The sequence below is a fragment of the Amblyomma mixtum genome, chromosome 5 (assembly GCF_055824585.1).
Source record: "Amblyomma mixtum isolate Tamu chromosome 5, ASM5582458v1, whole genome shotgun sequence".
Lineage (NCBI taxonomy): Eukaryota > Metazoa > Arthropoda > Arachnida > Ixodida > Ixodidae > Amblyomma > Amblyomma mixtum.
Genome location: NC_143016.1, coordinates 120,442,030 through 120,464,031, shown reverse-complemented (window position 1 = coordinate 120,464,031; position 22,002 = coordinate 120,442,030). Strand labels below are relative to the sequence as shown.

General features: G+C 45.9%; 2 protein-coding genes across 5 annotated transcripts in view; both read right to left on the bottom strand.

The window, feature by feature from the left end:
• The window catches only part of LOC149343521 (uncharacterized), a 40,161-nt gene extending 32,669 nt beyond the window's left edge, over positions 1 to 7,492 (bottom strand). For 2 of the 4 annotated variants that reach the window (XM_089545954.1, XM_089545957.1), the window contains exon 1: positions 3,116 to 4,275. The gene's annotated coding sequence lies outside the window, so the exon portion shown is untranslated. Of the gene's footprint in view, positions 1 to 3,115; positions 4,276 to 7,428 lie in introns of those variants that run through there. The other 2 variants (XM_089545956.1, XM_089545955.1) reach the window with 2 other exon arrangements.
• On the bottom strand, positions 4,299 to 21,867 carry LOC149343520 (male-specific histamine-binding salivary protein-like). Its single transcript, XM_089545953.1, has 5 exons — positions 21,543 to 21,867; positions 18,857 to 19,023; positions 13,392 to 13,474; positions 7,429 to 7,512; positions 4,299 to 4,451 (listed from the first exon to the last, which is right to left on the bottom strand). The coding sequence occupies exons 1-5, from the start codon at positions 21,672 to 21,674 to the stop codon at positions 4,312 to 4,314; spliced, it is 606 nt and encodes a 201-aa protein (XP_089402079.1). The 5' UTR covers positions 21,675 to 21,867; the 3' UTR covers positions 4,299 to 4,311.
• Positions 21,868 to 22,002: the final 135 nt, after the last annotated feature.

Here is a 22,002-nt window from a genome sequence, read left to right as displayed (position 1 = left end):
CTTGGGGGATATTGACAAACTGCCATTCATGATACCAGAGAGCCTGCCATATGCGCCCCTCCCCCCCCTCTTATTCCTCTAGTTATTTCCCTCTCGTGATACGGATCAGCGGTCACTATCTCTCCTAAGTAGACATATTCTCGTACTACTTCCAGCCCCTCGCTACCAATTGCGAACTGCTGTTACCTTGCTGGACGGTTGAACATTACTTTGGTTTTCTGCATGTTAATTTTTAGCCCCACCGTTCTGCTCTCCCTGTCTAACTCATTGATCATGCTTTGCAGTTAATGTCCTGAGTGACTTAGCAAAGCAATGTCATTAGCGAATCGCAGATTACTTACGTATTCTCCATTAACTCTTATCCCCAACTGTTCACATTTCAGGCCACAGAATACTTGCTGCAAACAGGCGGTGAATAGCATTGGCGCTATCGTGTCTCTCTGCCTGACACCTTTCCTTATTGGAATTTTATTGCTGACATTATGGAAAATTATGGTAGCTGTGCAGTGTTATAAATATCTTCTAATATTTTCGCAGCACACTCTTCTGCACCCTGATTCCTCAATACCAGCATAACAGCCGAGGTTTCCACTGAGTCAAATGCTTTCTCGTGATCACTGAAGGCTATATAGAGGGGATGGTTATATTTTCCGCATTTCTCTATGACCTGATTTATAGCGAGAATATTGTGTATGGTCGAGTATCCTTAGGAAAGCCTGCCTGATGATTTGGTTGATTGATGTCTAGGGTTGTCCTGATTCTATTAGTGATTACCTTATTAAATACCTTGTAGGTAGCGGTCTCTAATTCTTCAAGTCCTTGACGTCTCCTTTCTTAAGAATTAAGATAATTTTAGCGTTCTTCCAAGCTGCTGGTACGCTCGAGTACACAAGGTATTTTCGTATACAATGTGGCAAGTTTTTCTAGCAAAATCTCCTGCGTCCTTTAACAAGTTCTGTTGCGTTGCAAGACACTGCTGGCCTGTCGGCCCGCGAGCTCCTGAAACCGTTTGTGCCGCGAGCGCATCGACCTGTACTCGGCGCCGCAGGGTGCCGGCCTCGTCGCGTACGCGGGGCTCACGTTCGGCATAACGCGACCGTCGATGTCCAAAGACGCTTTCTTTCGAGAACGCGCAGCTTGGTCACAGGGGCACGGCGTTCCAGGGCGCGGAGATAATCAAGGAAGGGAGTCTTCCTCCAGCAGCGGAAGAGAGCAGCTGCTCTGGGAGCCAGTCTCTATCTTTCAATGGCCTGGGGCCCTGTTTTCTTTTGGGTCAAATTCTCTCAATAAATATCCATTTCCTAACCTACACCGACTCCACGGCCCGTACCTCGCAACAATCCTCGGTTATCTGATCCTCACCAGCTTCTTTACCCATTTGCATTGCTCCTAAGGTTTTCTTTACTTCCTCCTTCGTTACTGGCGGGATGTCCCATTGCTGTGTTCGACTGCCTCCCTCAGTAACGTTCTGATTACATTCACAACAGTATAGATTTGTGTAAAACTCTTCTGCTACTTTCACTATCCTATTCATACTCCTAATGACATTGCCCTCTTTGTCTCTTAGCGCATACATGTAGTTTTTAAATTTACCTAGATTTCTGTTCACTGCTTTTGGGCTACCTTCGTTCTTTAGAGCATGCTCGATTTTCTCCATGTTAAACTTTCTTTTGTCGGCTACCTTGCGCTTACTTATGAACTTCAATAGCTTTACTAGGTCTATTCTGTCTGTCCTCATGCTTTGGTGTTTCTTAATCAGACATTTAGTCTCCTGAGATAGCTTGTTGGTATCCTGTCGAACCATCCTACCACCTACATCTCCGGCACACTCCGTAGCGATAGCTTTGAGATTATCGTTCATTGTTTCAACATTCCGGTCGTATTCTTCAGTTAAAGCGGAAAATCTGTTCCGCAGCGAAATCCTGAATTCCTCCACTACCCCTCTTAACGCTAACTCGTTAATAGCCTTCTGGTTCACAAGAAATTTCCTCCGTTTCCTCTTAAAATCTAAGCTACAGTGCACCTTTCCGAGGACGTGCACATCCTCTACGATGCCAGGCTGTGCCTACAGTATGAAGTCTATTTCATTTTTAGTCCTACTACTGGGGCTCTTCCACGTCCACTTCCTGTTTGCTCTTTTGCGGAAGAAGGTACTTCTGATCCGTAAATTATTTCTCTCCGTGAACTCTTCCAATAACTCTCCCCTGCTATTCCTAAAACCTATGCCATAGTCGCGGTAGGTTGAAATTATGCGGAACCATTAAGTACAGCGTACCTCATAGCCTGAGTAGATTTGGGAAGCTGAAGCCCATAAACGATACCAAAACTATTCTTATCAGCTCGCCGCTAGAGCTAATATAGGCTCTGGCTAGTATATAGGACATTAGAGAAAAAAAACGCTTCGATAAGAGGGCTAAGAACCAAGCCAGTGAGCATGTTATGCCTTTGATAAGCCCGAAAAATGTATGGCGCGGCTTCCGGCCAGAGTGTGGATGGATAGCGGATAAGTCACGATATTACGATTTGTAATACTTCGCTGATAACATTGATCAGTGCTGCCGTTTTTGCATTGTGCATTCTGGTGGATTAGAAACGTGCACACGGCGCGCATAGGATGCGCTTGTGTCGACATATGTAGCTCTATCTCGACATTTTATTGTCCGCTGTTTTCGCGCATTCTGCGCTATCTTCGTTCACAGGCTACCGTCGCGCAAACTTTGAGAAAACTCTGGCGAGCGCAGAACTTGAGGAATCCTGGGGCCTTGTTACGCAACATTCAGAATCTCAGTCAGAATGGTCACGAAGCCCCGCTCTCATTGGTCATTATGTTATCGACCAATACGAGCTTCTTTCTGACCGTATTTGTTCGCTCTTTTCTTTTTTCTTTATTTAATTGAGCCAGTACCGTGTTCTGAGATTGTGGTAGTTTCGTAGTACGACCCCTGCATAGCTGTCCAGGTGTGTGAATAAGCGCGGAATCTTTTATGCAGTAGTGGTTGTGGGGTTACTGGCACGGTTTGGGCCCTGCACTCAGGGCCAACGCCACTCCGCTAGCTCGATCACACCTGCGGTCGCGAAGAACAACACCGCCAAGGAATAAGCCCGTAGGCAAAACCTTTAATTGGGATCTCCCAATGGCTTCCCTCGTTCGCGCGCAGGCAGCAACGGCAGGCAACAGGCACAGGACACAGGCACAGGACACAGGCACAGGACACAGGCACAGAACAGTTCGGGTCACCTGGGCCGCCGCCGGTGTCGCGTCCGCTCACTCCCACGTCTCGGTGCCAACTCTCCGTCAGACTGTGCCGGTGAGCGCGGCCCGTGCGGCCGCCGAAACCGAGAGGGGCGGGTAAGGAGGGCTGCCCACGTGACGACACATAGTCGCGGGCGCCTCAACTCCGCTCCCTCCGCTGCTGCGCCTTGTGGGGGCCGCCAGGGGAAGAGCCGCAGTAGGCCAAGAGAGAGAGAAGGGTGCATCCGGCGGGCGAGGGGCAACATGGATCACTACAAGGTTTCACTTGCAGGCGTCGTAAATAGTGCCACAGTAAGTGATTCTGCTAAAATGGAGTAGTGTTCTTCGCCCAAATAGCAACGCTGCGAAAATAGCCTAGAAAAGAAGCTCGTTGGTTGCTTTTTATTCATTTTCTTTCTTATCCTCATTCTTAAACTCAATATTCATCTGCGCTACATTTCCCAGGACCCACAACCATGCAACAGCGGCACGTATTCTGCCTGAAATTTAAAAAAAAAACTGCACAGAATACTCACTACATTCGAATCGGAGAGAGAGCCCGGATTTGTGCTACGTAGAAGACGACGGCGGGCAAGAAGTTGGCAGATGGAAGTTGATGAAGACGACGCCAACGGCGCTCTAAAATGCACAGCGCGAGAGTGTGGGGCAGTTTAACACGAGGTTTGCTCGCTGCGGCGATAGCCTAGTCTTTACTGTCTAGGCGGTAGCGAAGTGGCCTCGCTTAGCGGCTCTAAAAGGAGATCTGTTCTCGGAGCCGTGGGTTGGACTCCCAGTCATGGATATTGATTCAATTTCTTCCCCTCTTTTGTATGGTTTGACCCCTCACTCAGCTGAAGGTCAAAACTAGGCAGTCGGGGATTGAAGCACGAGGTCCCGTACTGAAGCTTTCACTTCAAAAGTACGCACTTCACAGTGGGCGTCAGATTTTTGCGGTGCTCCAGGGTGGCGGCGATACTCGGCTCTCAGATGACTTGCTGAGAAGCGAGGAGCCAATAGGTTTTGGTTTTAACAAATATGCTCTCAAAACCGGCGTGGCAACAACCAGTCGTATTTAAGTTTCACTTTATTTGAATTTTATCCCTGCAGAAATCCTCGTCGTACTTCTGGAACTTGTCGGGGCCACATAAGAGATCGTAAATGAAGAAGCATGCGCTGCTGATGTTGTGCAGGCCATCCAAAGTGACCCACATGTCGCACCCTGCGTGAGAACCGAGGGAGAGTGTAATGAGAGTTCCTTCAAGATATGGGTACAAAGAATGATTGGATAGAATATGCCGCGTTATTCCATTTTGAGGATAAGCATCTGTCACCTGTTCGGTCAGTACGGATATGTCGTCACCTGCAAAAACCAATTAGATCCACCCAACCAACATTTACGCTCTTCGTTCAAGGGAGCTCTTTCTTTAACGCTATATAACGTTAATGGAGGTAGCTTTTTTCCTTCCTCCGCCCTCCAACCCGAAGCATGCACAATCACGTTTCATGCTGTTTATTCAGATCAGAGAACACTTGGATGCTACGTTCTTCACATTTGAAAACAGGTCGCCAATTCAGTACAGCGCTTGTGTTAACTTTTAAACAGCGGCTGTCACTCTACGGTATGCGCAGACGAAGTACCTGATTAGTTTCAGAGTTGTCATACCTCAAAGAATAAGAATGCCACCTTACGTTTTTACGCATATTGTTGGCGACCCTCGTGCTCGTCTTTTATTGCGTATATCTAGTGTCAGCCACAAAGCTTCCTTTTCCTGTGATATTCAGGTTCCATTCACGTTTGAATGCGTTCTCGCTCCTGAAGCGATCGAGTTTCACAGCCTGTAGCTTTTGTAATCTGTCGGGGCGCAGTTATTGCTAAATATGCAAAACATGCCTCCTCATACTAAAACACTCTAAATGGTCGCAGCCGTTCTGCACTCTGATCAACCAACAGGAACTCCAGAACGTCTTTCGGAGTGGGGGAGGGCAAGTATTGTCCTTGCTTCGTCATCATCATCAGCCGCACTAGACCCACTGTAGGGCAAAGGCTTCTCCCATATTCCTCCAATTAACCCGGTCCTGTGCTAGTTGCATCCACTTAACTCCTGCAAACTTCTTACGCTTATTAAATTATTAATCTTTTAATTCATTGTAGCCGTTTCAATTTTACATAATTGCATCCTCGCTTATTCTACATTGGAATATACATTTTAAAAATAGTTGCAAATTTCATAATTACTGAAACGTGCGCAGACTGCCCAAGTCAGTAAACGGATTCGAAAGCTGCGAAAAAAACATTTCTAATATTTCTGAATTCGCGCTCGCACTGAAGGAAATCCATCCCGTGCCGGATGGATCCGGATCACGGCGCCGCCGGGTCTGAGTCAGCGACGCTTGCCATGAACAAGACCGCTGGTTCGACACGTGCGCGTCTTCAGAACCTTCCTTCTTTCCCTCTGAAGGATGCTCCCGCCGCTAGGTCGCCGTCGAGACACCTGCTGTGTGGACGTGTCACATTTCTCTCTTGGGCCAGCTCCTCTTGCCGTTCGTACGAGATGCAGTATTAAACCTTGTTCTTGTTAGATGATGCCATCGTCCTTTGCCGGAACCTGCCGATGCTCTCCGCTTGACAGCGGACCGCCATGTCAACGGCTACCCTTGGGGGTAGCGTTCGACAGCGGTGGGATGTCGCAGGCGGGCCCCATGTAACAACCGGTACAAGTCTACGTTTCGTACGTCTATGTGCTTAGACCGAAGAGGCGAGCACCACCGATCAGGCAAACTGCATCAGCTATTGGTAAAGATCTGGGGGGGAGGGGGGGGGGGAGCAGCGAAAAAAGTTAAATAGGCGGCCGCTCCCCCCCCCTCCACCCCCCCCCCCCCCCCCCCCACCCCTGCCCCTCCAGTTCCGGAGTCCCTGTCAGCCAATGTCAATTTAACATACATACTCGTATTTGGCGCTAATGTTTATTCTTACATCCTACTAAAGAGACTGAGGGACACTTAAGTTCTGCCTACAGGGTACGACGCGATAGATTTGCAGAGGTAGAGGGAATCACTATCACTTCAAGAAAGTATAATTTAGAAATGAGTAGAAATGAATAGACCACGGTAAATTAGATCACTCGGAAGAGTGCCAGGCGAACACAATCAAAGCGGGGCGAACACAGGCCGCGACGGACTGCGATACTGTCAGGGGAGAAAAGTGATTAATTGAATGAAGCTCACTGCGCGGGCTCGGGGGCAAACACAGATTGCACCGAGCAGCGCCTCCCTTTCGTCGTGCAAGGCGTTGGCACCGGCACCGACCCTCCTATATCTTTCGCTCAGCGGCGTTCCGCGGCGCCTCTTCCTTCTGGTGGCCTGTCGTATGGCGGCGCCACTACACCAGTCAGTTACACCAAACTGCCACGCCTACCAATCCAAAATTTTAACACGGCAGCTTCTGCTCTCACGACCAGCGCAGGGTTAATGCCGATGACGACTGATTTTCTGCATAACGGGTTCCTTAAATCTCTCAGTTTATTATAAGTGCCAATGAAAAACAAAATGGGGGTGTGGAGTGTTGTTTGAGACAGAGAGAAATGGATGAACGGACAAAAAAGGGCCGACAGCGAAAAGCGAAGCTGTGGGAGTAAAATCAACATCCTACTTTAGGAGTCCTTGCCAGTTGTTGTTAAAACTTCAGCAGTATTAAATAGCATGCCACCCAATTAATGCATAATGTGCAGACTACCATCCGAAAACGCACATTTTAATGTTTAAATGAATAGGTTAGAGAAAGGCAGCATAAATGCAGGGCCGCTTAGAATTCATCCTCGGCGCCGGTGAGAAGTGCTGTACATGTGCCCTGTAATCGTTCGAGGGGTTGCTACCGCAACAAAATAGCGAATTCTTTCTGCAATCAAGTGATGAAGCCACAACGCTTGTGGGAAAAAAAAAGTGTGGAAACGTATCCAATTTAATGGGTCAGTAACGCGGGTGCCTACTAGTAAAACAAAAATGCGCTCAAAGTACCTTTATTAGGTTTTGAGAAACAAAACCGAATTTAGCGGCCGGAAATAACGAACACGTCTTTACACACACCAATTCACTTCGATGGATCAAATTTCTCTGAGCATAAAAATGCACTGGAAACAGATTTGAAAGGTGATAGTGCTACTTCACCCTATTGGAGAGAACTTAGAACAATTACTCACCGCCGTTGCGTTGTGGTGACCGCAGTATGTCGCAGTTGCGATACTCGGAAACCACGAAGGGGTAGTAAACCGAGATTAGCTTGTCTGTAAAAAAGAATAAAAACATACAAGCATTGCTACTAGGAAACAGCTTGCATCACCTAGGTCCTTGGTTGCATTGAAAATGTACCTCCCCACTGAAAAGGAATAGAAAATGTTTTGAAAAATGCTTCCCAATTATTGCGTAATAGTTAGTTTTTCTTGTGTCCAGTCTGTCATAACGACGCGCTTATTTAAAACGTCTCCTCGAGTGATAGACCAGTAAGTATATTTAGTGCACTTCTACTAGCCTTGAATATTTTGCCAACATACCTTCATTTAAGAGGGCTGTTTTGTTGCATGGTTCTCAGTTATAGCGCTGCAAAGCATCACACTGTAGCGGTTAAAAATGTGTACCATCAGACGGAATTAGACGTGAACAAGGACTGCCGGTTTAGGACCTCAAGCTTAGGTCTTATCTGCGTATGTTGTTTTTATTTAGTATGATGATACCGATGTGCTCGTTAGTGAGCTATTTCAGCGGTCTTTCCGAATTATATTGCAATATATAGGCCGCCTTCTTTCTACTCATGTGAACGTTATACACAAGATTACATGCTTATACACTCTCGGAAACGAAGTAGTGTACACACTTTAAGCGGTTTTTCGACCTTCAGGGAAGAACTGCGCTGCAACAACCATCAGTTCTTTCTGCGTTTCATCCTTATTCTGCTTCCAAAAATCTCTTTGGGCTCAACTGTTCGTGCAAATCGAGTAACATTGGAGTGCGACCGTTCGTCCGAAGACAGAAACAGCTAAAAGAAAAAAAATTACCCGTGCTGCGAATCGAACCGCTCTCGTCAAATAGGCGCTGGGCGCTCTATGCAGTAAATCACAGCTACAGCGTCTTTCTATGTCATAACATGCGTATTAGCGATAACACAGGGTGATTTTTTAAACTTCGCATTCTGTGCAGGTTAGTTGTGCAGCAAGGCGGTGATTATGCGGATAATAGAGCTTAATAACTAGACGGATAATTAAACAAAATGAAATAATACCTTTTGTAATTGTGCTTATAGGAAGCAGCACTGTACTGCGAAATTGAATGCCAAAAACTTCGGAGGTGAAAAAGAAATGGAAGTTAGTTTTTGAATGAAGGGAATGCCGCAGTATCTGTCTCAAATCTGGGTGGAGACCTCAACTGTGCCCTAAGGGAAGGGATAAAGGAGGGGGTGATAGGAGACAGGAAGAAAGGGGTACCGTAGTGGAGAGACCCGGACTAATTTCGACCACCCGGGCGGTTAAACCTGCCCTGACATCACATAGCACACCGGCACCTTTTGCGTTTCGCTTCCATCGAAATGTGGTCGCCGTGGCCGGGTCCACACCCGGGAACTCTCGCTCAGTAGCCTAGCGCCCTCACCACTGAGCCACCACTGCGGGTCCCGAGGTGAGCCCAGTTTAAAATTTTTCCTAATCACCGAGTAGAAAAATACCCATTTCATAGCTCATCACGTTGGCTTTTCTGCATTGCTTGTTTATAAACTGGTGTCGCTGAGATTTCTTGCGCGTCAAGTAAAGACTTTCGTGTGTTTGATGATGCAGCAGTCAAGTTTACTTCAGTGACGGTATTACGAGCAGACACGACCTTTAATGAAATAGCAAGTGGGAAAGAAAGCTAAACGAGCTTCGACATGTGTATTTTTACTTTAGATATTTTGAACTACGCTGCCGATTAAGGAAATTTTAATACCGGGCTCGCCTCTGATGTTGACGGCCTTCAAAATCCCAATGTTATCTTTCCCCTTAAAACCCAAGATAAAAGGTTTATTGTTTAATTTTGGGTTATTAAAAGTGTAATTACTGAACTCTGTCATGGACATGGTGTTCCCCTTGCTGAAGAGTCCACCTGCATCTAACACAGCGACATAACCCTGGCACGTTTTAAAATATAAACCTGAAAACATTATAAGCGGTCACCATGTGCGTAAAAAGCAGCGGTAATAATTCGAAGAATCGGGTCTAAAAAATTTAAAATACGTATTTGTACATAGGCAGAACTGAAAAAGTAATCTGGAGACAAGCAGAGATGAGATGTGTAAATATAAGGAGATAACAACGGTCAAGGTAGGTGGATGTGGCAAAAGAGGCTGTGGAAATGAAAAGGCATTACGGTAGAATTGAACTAAGGCTGTGTATCACAGCGGCGCAAGGTTGGCCGTCAAGATTCTAAGGAGATATAATATGGTAAGTTTAACAAAACGGTCTACTATTAAAATCAGGGATATCCCGCGATACTACATGGTTTAGGGGAGAAAAAAAATATCTTCAGGACGGGAAAGAAACGTCCAGGTCGAACGATGAAAATGGGAGCTCCAAAGGAATCAAAAGAGATGAATTAGTGGAGATAAGCAAAGGATGCGACTGGAATGTTGCCGGAATGGACGCGCTTTTCTGTCACTACGACTCAAAGCGATGAGTTTGGCGTGTCTTAAAGGGGCTGCGAAACACTGCTTGGAGAGATACCGGCTATACTTCAGGTGGATTCTTTATGTCACACAGATGCTGGCTTAAAAAGAATTACAGGAATCGATGCACAGGAACGAGAGTTATTCAATGAAGAAATTTCAAAATACAAGCAAACAAAACGCTGCCCTAAACTCGATTTTGGCGGGGCTTCCCACTCCTATTTCGCTCTCCCGATGACGGCACCTGGCGCAACCAATCAAAACAGCCTGCCAGAGCACGTCGCGGAAGTTTGCACTCCACGGTTGCCTGCTCTCTGTAACTCATTCTTGCTGAGACTGGCAGCGTCATTTCCATGCCAGAGCCCCTGGTCGTGTATTTTTACTTTACTTGTTTTGCAGGCCTTTTATCTAAGACCAGCAAGTTGTTTTTGTTGATCTAATATAAAACGCAGACAGCTGACAAAATGTTTCTCTATTTATTCACACAATTAGCAGTATATTTACTGTTTGTACAATCATCAAGCTCGCGCCAGGTGATGTCATATCCGCTGCTGAAACCCGCCACTGTGTGGGGACACCATCAGAGCCATGAATTTGTTTTTGGGAGGACAATAAAATATTAAAAAACGTAATATACACGGTATTACCGACGCTATTAGCACCATTGTAACTTCCTGTATGTGATCAACAGGCAAAACAGTCAACTAAGATTATGTTTTTGGCCCCTTTAAAGTCGCTTGAATCCAGTCGCTCCGATGCCGCTAAGCCTTTGTTGAAGCAGTAGCTTAAGCTTCCGCACGGATAGAGAAAGTGCACTTCTTCGTGATGACCCTTATCTCATAAACTGTTTCATTTGTCACGTACTCTCACGGACTTAAATTACAAAAAGATACAATTTGATAAGCAGCAAACGTATCATCAATATCTCTGACTTACAGTGGAGTGCTGCAAGAGAGCAGGACTAAAAGTGATGTTGTTCGTACGTTCGCCTCTTTGCTCCGTCTGTTCGCCTCCGGGGCGACCTTCATCACTCCCGAAAGGATGAAAAATCCTTTACAGAGAACCACGCAGTGTTCCGAGTCTCAGTGCTCTTGCTCTACGTCACGATATTTTCGCCAAGCTCCTTGTCTCTCTCAACAGGTGGAGTTGCTGGAAAATCCCGCGGCAGTGAAATATAATCGCAGCTGGAGTAGTACGCGCCCCTTTTGCTCCGGACGACTCAAGATGATCAGGATGCTCGTCACCGTTGACAATCTTTGATATTGCAATGCTTCTTCTCGAGCTGATAAGTCTATGTTGACTCGTTCATAATAAAGATCGAATAACACGGGACGAAATCTTCAGGCATCACGGCAGGAAAGCAGACATTTGGGCTAGTTGGTGTGAATTCATGGTGGAAAAAACAGCGCAACCTTAGACAGAAAACACAGAAAAGAGGGGAGAGACTACAAGCGCTGAGCCAGCGCTTGTAGTGTCTCCCCTCTTTTCTGTGTTTTCTGTCTAAGTTTGCGCTGTTTTTTCCACCATGAAATCACGGCAGGTGCTGACAGTCTTTGTCTGCACATAACATCTGCGCAGTTGAACATCTGGCCAAATGGATTACTTGAGCATATTAAGCACAATAGAGCCCAAAGAAATGTGTGACTGCACGCTCACATGCAGGTTCATCAGAATCACATTATGTAACTTTTGAAAGCAGTGAGTAAATAATTTGGAAGAATACATGCGAATGCGAATTGAACAACATAATTTAACGGGAAACCACGTTGCAAAAAAAGTTCTGTAGAACACTTGACATCATTCAATGCTTCACTTTTGCACTTGTTGCAATACTAGTAATTTCAAGGTCTCTTAATGTTTATTTCTGTTGACGCAGCGTTACATGCCTTAAATGGCAACTCTCATGAGTTTCTGGGCTTAAAGAAGAAGGTTGTGTCATAGACTACCATCGGATATAAGTCATGCCTATTAGAACATCTTGAATTCATGTTCATATTTCATTCCTAATATTCGCTCCTTCTGTTACAACAAATAATTTTCAAAAATTGCCGGCAGTTTATCATTTCTACACACAGACTATTGTGCGAAAGCACCACCTCACTAGCATTCCTGAAAAACGCGATGTCTGGCTGAAGCCTCTCAGAGGCCTGCAGAAAAAAAAATAAAATTATGCTGTGAGTGGGTATCGGACCCGCGGCGGCACGAACATATCAGCTTCACTGGCCGCTGCACGTGAGCACAATGAGGCCAGTTGTCTGTAAACCGCATCATTTTTCAGATTCATCCTGTATGTGTTTTTCGTTAGGAAATTGAATAAAGGAAAGAACAACTACGCTATCACCGCAGCCGATCACGCCTCGTGTTAAACTGTATCACTCTAGCGCTGTTCATTGCAAATCGTCGCTTTAATCTACTTCCATCTGTGCGCAAAAGCCCCGAAAAGAAAGGACACACACATAGCTGGCTTTCCGGGTTACAGGAGAACTCAATTATGCTCTGCTTTGGTTAGTTTATCGATGTTTAATGTCCCAAAACGACTAAGGCTACGAACGATGCCGGAAATATCGACCACCTGTGCTTCTTCAATGTGCACTACCATCGCAAAGTACATGGGCCTCTGGAATATTAACTCCATCGACATTCAACCACCACGGCTGGGATCGAACCCGCGTCTTTTGAGACAGCATCCGAGCGCCATAACCACTCAGCCACCACGGCGGCACAAGTTGCACTTTGAGCTACGTCATGGTAGTGACAGAGAGATGTGCGCTGCTTGGGCTTGCGTTGGCAGTGTTTTGGCAGAAAGGTGGCAGTAGAGCCATAGGCAGCCTGCATTCTATGGGTTGATTGGCGTTGGCGTTGACAACGCTGTAGACTGTTAATTTTCAGGAAAGGAAAGGCGCATAATTGGCTCCCTGCATCTGTGAACACCTCAATCGCGCTTTCATTTACTTGGCTGTGGTGCCCACCTGCAAACGCCTGCTTTCGCACAATAATTCGCGCTTGGCAATGCTAAATTGCCAGAAACTCTTATTTTTTGCAGCTGGATACTACCGCCCCGTGGTCATCGCTATCAGAATATGGTTTGGTTTGGTTTATGGGGTTTAACGTCCCAAAGCGACTCAGGCTATGAGACACGCCGTAGTGAAGGGCTCCGGAAATTTCGACCACCTGGGGTTCTTTAACGTGCACTGACATCGCACAGTACACAGGCCTTTGGAATTTCGCCTCCATCGAAATTCGACCTCCGCGGCCCCAATCGAACCCGCGTCTTTCGGGTCAGCAGCCGAGTGCCATAACCACTGAGCCACCATGGATGATATCAGAATATCTCACTGCATATATTCCTAATCGTACAGCTGCGCTTCATCGCTGAGCAGGAGTTGATATAATTGCTCCAGACCTAAAAGAGATGGCAGCCAGAGCCAGGCCTTACATCAAGTGAACGCCATGCATTGACTACTGACAAGACCTTACCTTTGAACGGGGAAACAGCCATGACATTGGGAACCGTGTAGCCTTCAGTTGTTTGAGGTGTTAGGTACAGGGTGTTGTTCACTCTAGAAAGAAAATTATTTTCGCTCACCAAGCTGTCCCCACGAGATGACCGCTCATCAAGATCGTGGCACAGCTTTCACCATAGCGGACAAGATTGATTGATCGACTTTTGAATACCAACGGCGAGAGCTGCGACGTTCTGGCTTTGAACTTCGACACTAAAAAGTAAGATGTGTGATGCCTCCAATAGGTTGGGTTTATTTATGGATCTGGTTGTTGTCTTCATCAGATAGTGAGACTCGTTTAATTTCTTCCTGCCTGTTCTTGTTCCAATGTGCCTCTTTCTTTATTCTTTTTATCTTCCTTCCTTTCGTTCTTTAGGTGCGAATTCACTACTTCGCGAAACAAAACCGGCTAACCAGTCATTGTCAACCTTTACCTTGAATGTAACCTTAGGAACACGATAAAAAATACACCCTACGCTGGAATTCGTGCCTTTGCTAGTGCCAACAGCTCAGCGTCGCTGGCCACTGCACGAGACCACTATGCTATTGCCACAGCCGATGACGTCTCGTGTTAAACTGCAACAAACTCTGCGCTGTGCATTGCACGTCGTCTTTTTCATCTACCCACACTACTATCAAACTAAAATCCGCGCTTTGAGCTATGCGGTGGTAGTGACATAGAGATGTCAGCTACAAGCGGTGGCATGGACAACGTTCGGGCAGAAACACGGTACTAGAGCAGAAACCCGACACTGGTGAATAGGCCGCCGTCGCACATTGCGTATTGGCATTCATGATGACCTAGTTGCAGATGCGCATACTTGCATCCCTGGGTCAGCGACCCTTCCAAACGCGCTTTGAGGACCCTGTCGGTGCTATCCACGTGCAAAAAAATGTTATTTAGCGCAATATTTCGTGCTCAGCAACGCTAAACCACCTGCCAATTCTCTTTCATTTTTTTAAACCACCTCATGAAAATCGCAAAGGTGTTTCTCCGAAGAAATAACATTCTTTGCCACGCTGCTTACTGAAGCATTTGTGGGCTTTCGTACCCAACAATTCTGGAGAGAAGCATTTTTGAAAGCCATAGAGTTGATGAGCGCAATTTGTTCAAATATTGTAATATTTCACTATAAAAATACATACAAGGTCTGTTCTGAAAGTAGTAGCACTGGTTTTTTTCTGGGCGAACGGGCGGACCAGAGGCGGTCTGCGCGTGCAGGATCGTACAAGGGGGATATTGGGAATGCTGTGGAAAATCGCCAGTCGGCTCTCGGCCGTTGAAGAGAGCAGGTCGCTTGTACTCTGAACCCTTGTCGGAACATCTCGTCACGCAAAATCATGGAGCGTTTACCGGATCAGCGATACGCGATCAAATTTTGTGTAAATCTTGATAAAACGGGCAAAGAGACTCACGACATGATTAAGGAGGTCTACGGTGACGTTGCCATGGGTAGACCAGGCATTTTTTGAGTGGCGCAAGCTGCTCCGCGAAGGTAAGGTAAGAGTGGAAAACGACGGACGCTCAGGACGCCCTTCGACCAGCAAGACCAACGAAACTGTGTAGCGAGTGAAACATTTACTTAACAGTGATCGTAGAATGAGTATCATAATGATTGCTGATGACTTGAGCATTCCCCAAACCCAAGTTTTTGAGATCGACACAGAAAACTTAGCCATGAGGAAAGTGTGCGCGAAGTTGGTGCCAGGAGTGTTGTCAGAGGAGCAAAAGGCCAACCGGAAAGCGATCTGCCAGGATATTCTTCATCATGTGAATGAGGACCCCGATTTTTTGCCCAGCACAAGGCGGCAACGCTGCCTCAGCCCCCCTACAGCCCCGACATAGCCCCGCCAGACTTTTTTCTATTCTCGAAAATAAAATCGACGCTCAAGAGGAAACATTACGGATTGGTAGAGGCGGTTCAACAGGCCGTGACGAGGGAGCTGAAAAGCATTCCGGTCCAGGCGTTCCTGGAGGCGTACGAAAATTGGAAAACTCGTTAGCAGCAGCGTGTAGGTGCGGAAGGGTGCTACTTTGAAAAATTCTGATCGTTTTTACTACTCTCATCAATAAATCTTATTTAAAAAATTGAGTCCTACTACTTTCAGAACAGACCTTGTATATCTGCAGATCTCCCTTCGGCAGGCTTGAATGTTTTCGCTGTAAACGTTTTTGCTGCTGTCAAAAACCTTGCTCAATGGATGGTTTTCTTTGAGAACCTCAACGGCTCGATGTGCGTGGTGCAAACAATATAAAAGAAATATTTCGCTACAAATCAGAAGAAGAGATAATTGTCTTCAATACTGCTATGCCAATGGCTTGCAGTTTTTCAACATTCAAAATTTTTGCCCAAGAATGTTGGACATGCTATATCAAGTGCCAAAACTGAAATTCACCTGCATGTAAAAATAGAAGGCACATGAAAAGACTCCTTAGTGGTCCCCAAAAGAGCAATTGAAACCGATCAGCGCTTTAAGAACTTATTGAGCCCAAGTCTTGGCGTCGACACCGCTATAAAACAGCTGACCTAGAGAAGTTATAAGGGTGCGGTGTTTTTTGGCACACAGTCTTCAGCCGGCATACACTCAGCAGGGCGCAGTGTTGGCTGAAAGGGAATTCTTTTCTCACTAGATTGTACCGACCTTGTACATAGAATTGCATTGGACGTTTTATGCTTTGTTGGGTGACAATAAAAAAGAATGCGGTGTTCAGTCCACATCTAATGAGGCCGCAAAGTCCTAAACTTTTACATTGTATGCAAGTATAAGCCACGAGTAGTACATCAAAATTTACGTTACTTATCGAGTTCGCTTAAAGGTGCCCTCAGACGAAAATGAATGGCGCGGTTATTACTGTTTCTATTCCTATGAAGCGATGTGGTGATGTCTTAACACCTAAGAAGATCGCCGAAATTTAATATCGAATACAGGATGATCTTCCGGAAATTATCGCTTTAAGGCGATGGAGCTCAAACCCAGCAACTATCTTCCGGTGCTGATATCAGGTGGCATATAGATTGGATGCTATATTTCTGATTAGCTGCGCGTCCAGAAAGGTAGCACGCGATCTACTTGCCTCCGAGTGCCCACTGCCGAAAATAGTCGCTACATTTTGAACTTATTTCTTTTATACTAGGGAAATAGATTCAAGAAGAAGATTGGTTTGGTTCGGTTTATTGGCGTTTAACGTCCTAAAGCAACTAAGGCTATGAGGGACGCCGTAGTGAAGGGCTCCGGAAATTTCGACCACCCGGAGTTCCTTAACGCGCACTGACATCGCACAGCACACAGGCCTCTATAAATTCGCCTCCTTCGAAACTCACCGGCGGCGGCCGGGATCGAACCTGCGTCTTCCGGCTCAGCAGCCGAGCGCCATAACCACTGAGCCACCGCGGCGGCTTTCAAAAAGAAGAAGCAGAAGAGAAAGATAATAGTGAAAATAACGCTGTGGCGACACTTTCAAATTCTCTGAAAAGTGGAAGTGATTCGCAAGAAAAAAGGACGTTTGCAGCTGTAATCTGGTTGCGATGAAGGAGTTATAGCAACCGCTACTCCAAATTAATTAAATAAAAAACCAGACCAGAAAAAGGCATCCTGAAGTAAGTAACCTGTCGCTGTAGTAGTACGGTCTAACAAATCTGTGCACAATACCGCAAAACACTGAGGACACAGCCGATATACGTAACATGCTAGACTTAGCCGCTTTCAGCATGAAGTCTGCCAGGGGAAGAACCTATGGACCTCTTCGCCTATTGCAAGGCGGGCAGCATTCTGTTATAGAACCTAGCGCCCTTCTAAAAAACAAGAAAAACGTTTACCATTCCTTTTGATAAAGCCAATCAATTTTTATTGTAAGTCTGAGTGATCATGCTGGTAGGATGCGAATAAAGTGGCAATCGTGGCACTTTAGTGTACGAAACAAAATACCTGATATGGAGATTTCGCATAGAGTGGGGCTTACCCGTTACTAGCAGATGTAATTGGTTTATTTCTATTTTGGTTTTCGTGCCCATACCGAATAAGACACGATGTAGAGCACTGCTGAGAAGTGCGACCGAAAAGGGAAAGAATCCCTGCAGAGTCCAAGAAAAACGCTGCGCGGGAAGCAATGCTCAGACAAAAAGAATAGAGAAACGAAAAAATGGAAAACAGGCCAATTCGAGCATAAAGCTCACAACAGACTTCATACCAGAAAAAACACAGCAAAGCAATGAAAGAGACAGCAGTAGCGCTTACAGCAGCCAGCAAAAACGATACCATTAGTAATTTTAAACCCGTTATGCAAAAAAAAAATGTTTCTGCCATTACACAGCCAAAATTCCAGCAAGAGGGCTTTATACCAGGTGTACCAGCTAAATATAACCAAGCTTTTAAAAAGCACGGGGTGTCCTAGCCGTCTGAAAGCAAATGAGGGTTGTTTAAAGTCGCGTGGCCTAGTGTGCAGTATTTTTTTCTTTCTTCAAGGTTGACTAATTAGTTAAGATTAATTAACTAACTTTTTAATTGTTAACTTGAGGAATGAAGTGTCAATGGAAAAGTTGTAGATCGCTCTGAGAAACAGCTTACTGAGACATTTGCAGCAAAGTAATATTTACGTAAAGTAGTTTTTTTACCGGCCTTTAACCATAACCCGCACAATAAGAAAAAGCTTCCACATGACAACTGTGCCACTTCAACGTCCCAAGACGCGCCCTAAAGAATAAAATCCGTTTTTTTCTGAGGTCCTCGCCTCGATGAGACTTTGGGTGCACATTGGGGCAGAGAAGTGAGCGAGCAGCTGGTCACGTGACAACTTTCTTTTAAGGCCAATAAATGAAGCTACGTAAATAGTGACTTGTCGGAAACAGCACTACTAGCGGTTTTTTGAGGTGATCTAAAACGTTTTCACTGACACGTTCGTCCCGAAGTCTATAATTAAAAAGTTAGCTAATTAAACTTGAATAATTAGTAAACTTTGAAGAGCAAAAAAAAAACAATCAAGACTAGGCCACGCGACTATGAACAACCCTGAGTTGGTTTCACTGGAATAGGACACTTCGCCTTTTGTAACAGTTTGGTTATATTTAGCTGGGACCCCCAGTATATGCCTGCTACACAAAGTCAGGTGGGAAAATTGCGGTGTCTTTCCAGTCACTTTTACTAATAGCCCCCTGCTCTCTCATGCTGATTTTCAAAGTTGAATTAGCTCTCGAACCAGCCCAGATTTTAGTGCACTTGGACACATGGCTCTTGGAGTGAGAAGCTTTCTTGGGAAGGGATTTATCTTCGGTATTAAATGCAGTTCATTCTCTCTTTCCCTCCCTCAGTGGTTTGAGGACTGACTTGTTTTTAGTGGTGCGAATGCGTGGTCTGCAATATGCAAAGGTACGACTGCATCTCAAAAGGCGATCAATAAAGCTATCGCGAAGGCACGGAAGGAGCATTGCATGGTGCACTTACATTTTCTTCGCTCGGTCGTCCCAGTAATACGTTTCAGCGACGGCATATTTTTCTTCCGTGTTCACTTCAGCATTCCTACCATGGAAGCATCGGCCATCCCAGCCGACTAAGGGGTCATGTTCGTACGACCTCTGGTAAAGCACGAACACGGAGTCTTGGAAAAACGTCTGCACGACAAGCACATTCCCATCAGTAGTTTTTGCACCTTTCAGTAGAAGAAAATTATGAGTAAAGCTAAAATGTACTGTCCTGCTTTGCGAGCGCTGAAGAGAGCTAGGGATTAGTTTTGTCCTCTGGTGTATTTGCAACAAACTCTTCGTCAAATTATTTGCGCGCAACTTGCTAGCGAAACAGATAATTGTTCTGTTTCTAAACAACCAGCCAGCATTACAGCTTCTTCATGGGTTCCACACCGCCACCATGAGACCACCTTCCGAGGCCCATTGTACTTGTGCTCACTTGTATGATATTTTCAAGGACAAATGGAATTCTTAGCGTGCACTGTGTGGGCTTAAGAGGTTTAAAGGCGGAAAAGCATACATTTGTCGCTGTAGAGAAAGGAAGAAGTCACCCGAATGCAAAGTTACAGATACTTCGCTTGATACTTAAATGAATGAACTCAGAAAATGACGCTAGACGTCTCCGGCCACCCAGCACACGATCGCATTGAACGATTTGGCAAGAACGCGCACTGCAAAATCGTCCCACAGCGGCTGCAGAAAGATCTCAACAGACGTTGTACGGGGGCTATTTGGTGTTACACTGCGCTGGCAAAGCGGTTTGGGCACTGCTGAGACAATTTAAAAAAAAAAAGGAGTTGTGTGCACCTCGTCCTCTCCTGTACTTTGCCCAGTAAATTCCGAGGCAGCGCACAAATTTCCTTAACATCCTAATAAACAGATCTTGCCGTAACATTTGCTCTCTGGCTTTGTCGGTGAGCATTTAAGAAAAGGCTTGCGTCCAGGCGTGTGCTGTAACGCTGGTTACATGATGCGGCACGAAGTGCGTTCAGTGTATGAACCTTATGCGTAGTGTGTTCGGGCTTGCTGAGAAGCGGACAAACCAGTTCATGAAGAAGAGTTCATGCAACCGGGTAGGACCCATTTGCAACGCACGTTTGTAACATGATTTTATTCGGATGTGTTCCACCCTTTGCCGAATGCCCCGGTATGAGGATCGTTAACCATCTGTGATCGCCTTGGGCAACAAAGGTCCGCTATTTTATTTTTCTATGACCGCTGGTTAAAGGAGGAGAGATTTTAAAAGTACTGAAATGAAAATTTTTTTATATTTAGTCGATATGTGGTACTGGTGTATTTTCATTTCCAAATTCCACTTTCAGCGGTCTAAGCTTGAAATATGCCGCCTAGATCAAATATTGGAACACGTTGTTAATGTTAATGCATTATTAACGATGTTTTATTCCAGAAACTCTCTATAAATAGAATAATGCATCGTATTTCGCGCGATTTCTTATGCAATCTGCGCAGCAAAACCTGCCAATGTCAATATTCCGCGCGGTCCATGCAATCCTTTGCTTGATAACGCGCGCATGAGCAGAGCGTTTTTAAAAATAGTATAGAGCCCAAGGTTGCCCCATGCAGAGCGGTGTTCATATACCGCGAGTGCTCCCATTTTCTTCAAATGAGAGCTAGTCTTGTTCCCACCCGATGATATTCAAGACTGCCTCCGATGCACCAAAGGGTCAATTATGCGTGTTATCAGGAGACTGCTTGAGGCCGTATACTTTTGACATAGGCTGTACGCTGGAAATCAATTCGATTAAGAGCTTTCCTGCCTTTTGCACGGACCGACCATCGCAGAGTTTGAGAGAAACCATGGTCCATCACTGTAAGAATCAATGTTGGAAGATTTCTTTTGTGGAGGGGTGACCACGCCCTATGTTTGCAGGAGGGCCTAGGATTATGTAAGTACAGCCTTTGTCAAAAGTTTGGAGCCCAGGGGGTTTGCTTCTGAAGCACACTGTCTGGTTCGTAATACATCTCCAGCGCTACAAATTTCGTGAAGGTAAGATGATTTCTAGTTCTGCTTCCTCCAATGGTTTGGTTTGGTTTGGTTTGGTTTATGGGGTTTAACGTCCCAAAGCGACTAAGGCTATGAGAGACGCCGTAGTGAAGGGCTCCGGAAATTTCGACCACCTGGGGTTCTTTAACGTGCACTGACATCGCACAGTACACGGGCCTCTAGAATTTCTCCTCCAAAGACATTCTAGCCGCCGCGGCCGGGATCGAACCCGCGTCTTTCAGGCCAGCACCCGAGCACCATAACTACTCAGCCACCGCGGCGGCTGCTTCTAGGGCTGCCACAAGTGCTTCAGGAGTCCCACTACAAGGCTTAGAAGCAACCCCCTGGGCTCTAAACTTTTGACAAAGACTGTACATTATATCTCCCTGCGGAGCCGCCGCGGTGGCTCAGTGGTTATGGTGCTCGACTGCTGACCTGAAAGACGCGGGTTCTATCCCGGCCGCTGAGGCCGAATTTCGATGAAAGCGAAATTCTAGAGGCTCGTGGACTGTGTGATGTCAGTGCACGTTAGAGAACCTCAGGTGGTCGAAATATCCGGAGCCCTTCACTACGGCGTCCCTCATAGTCTGAGTCGCTTTGGGACGTTAAACCCCAATAAATCTCCCGATCGAACACTTCATTTTACAAGCGCGTTCCCTACCTTCCAAGCATCTTGATATGGAGAAAGGTAACTCTTCCTCTCTGGCAGTGTTGATGTCCGTGCTACAAGGACTGCAAGAGCTGCAACGCCAAATATGCCAGCGAAGTTGCCGAAGAAAGGATCACTGAGCATGGTCTCTCTTAGTCTTTTCAACACCACGAACTGCACAAAGCAAGAAGCGGCAGTCGTAAAAAAGGTAAAACCTGCTTAGGTCCCCATCGAGGATGGGATTTTCCGGCCTTAAAATGAAATAGAACACGCTTTGGATTGCGATGCACCTTAAAGGATCAAATGTGCAGAATTCGCTTGCAAAGCATTCCAACTATTTTGGGACTATGATGAAGTAATTCCCTGCTAAAACCGCGGTGGCGTTCAGGCTTCTCTGCTACGCACAGCGCCGTATGGGGGGGGGGGGGAGGCACTAGATGACGTCTTCCACGGGGCCATTTCACTTAAAGGT

What these genes read in the sequence shown, in the direction of transcription:
- LOC149343520 (XM_089545953.1), bottom strand. Translation starts at nt 21,674, where the DNA reads ATGCTCAGTGATCCTTTCTTCGGCAACTTCGCTGGCATATTTGGCGTT. An exon ending in CATATCAAGATGCTTGGAAG is followed by an intron (nt 19,024 to 21,542) that starts GTAGGGAACGCG and finishes CTTGTCGTGCAG; the next exon opens with ACGTTTTTCCAAGACTCCGT. An exon ending in GACGACCGAGCGAAGAAAAT is followed by an intron (nt 13,475 to 18,856) that starts GTAAGTGCACCA and finishes TTTTCTTTCTAG; the next exon opens with AGTGAACAACACCCTGTACC.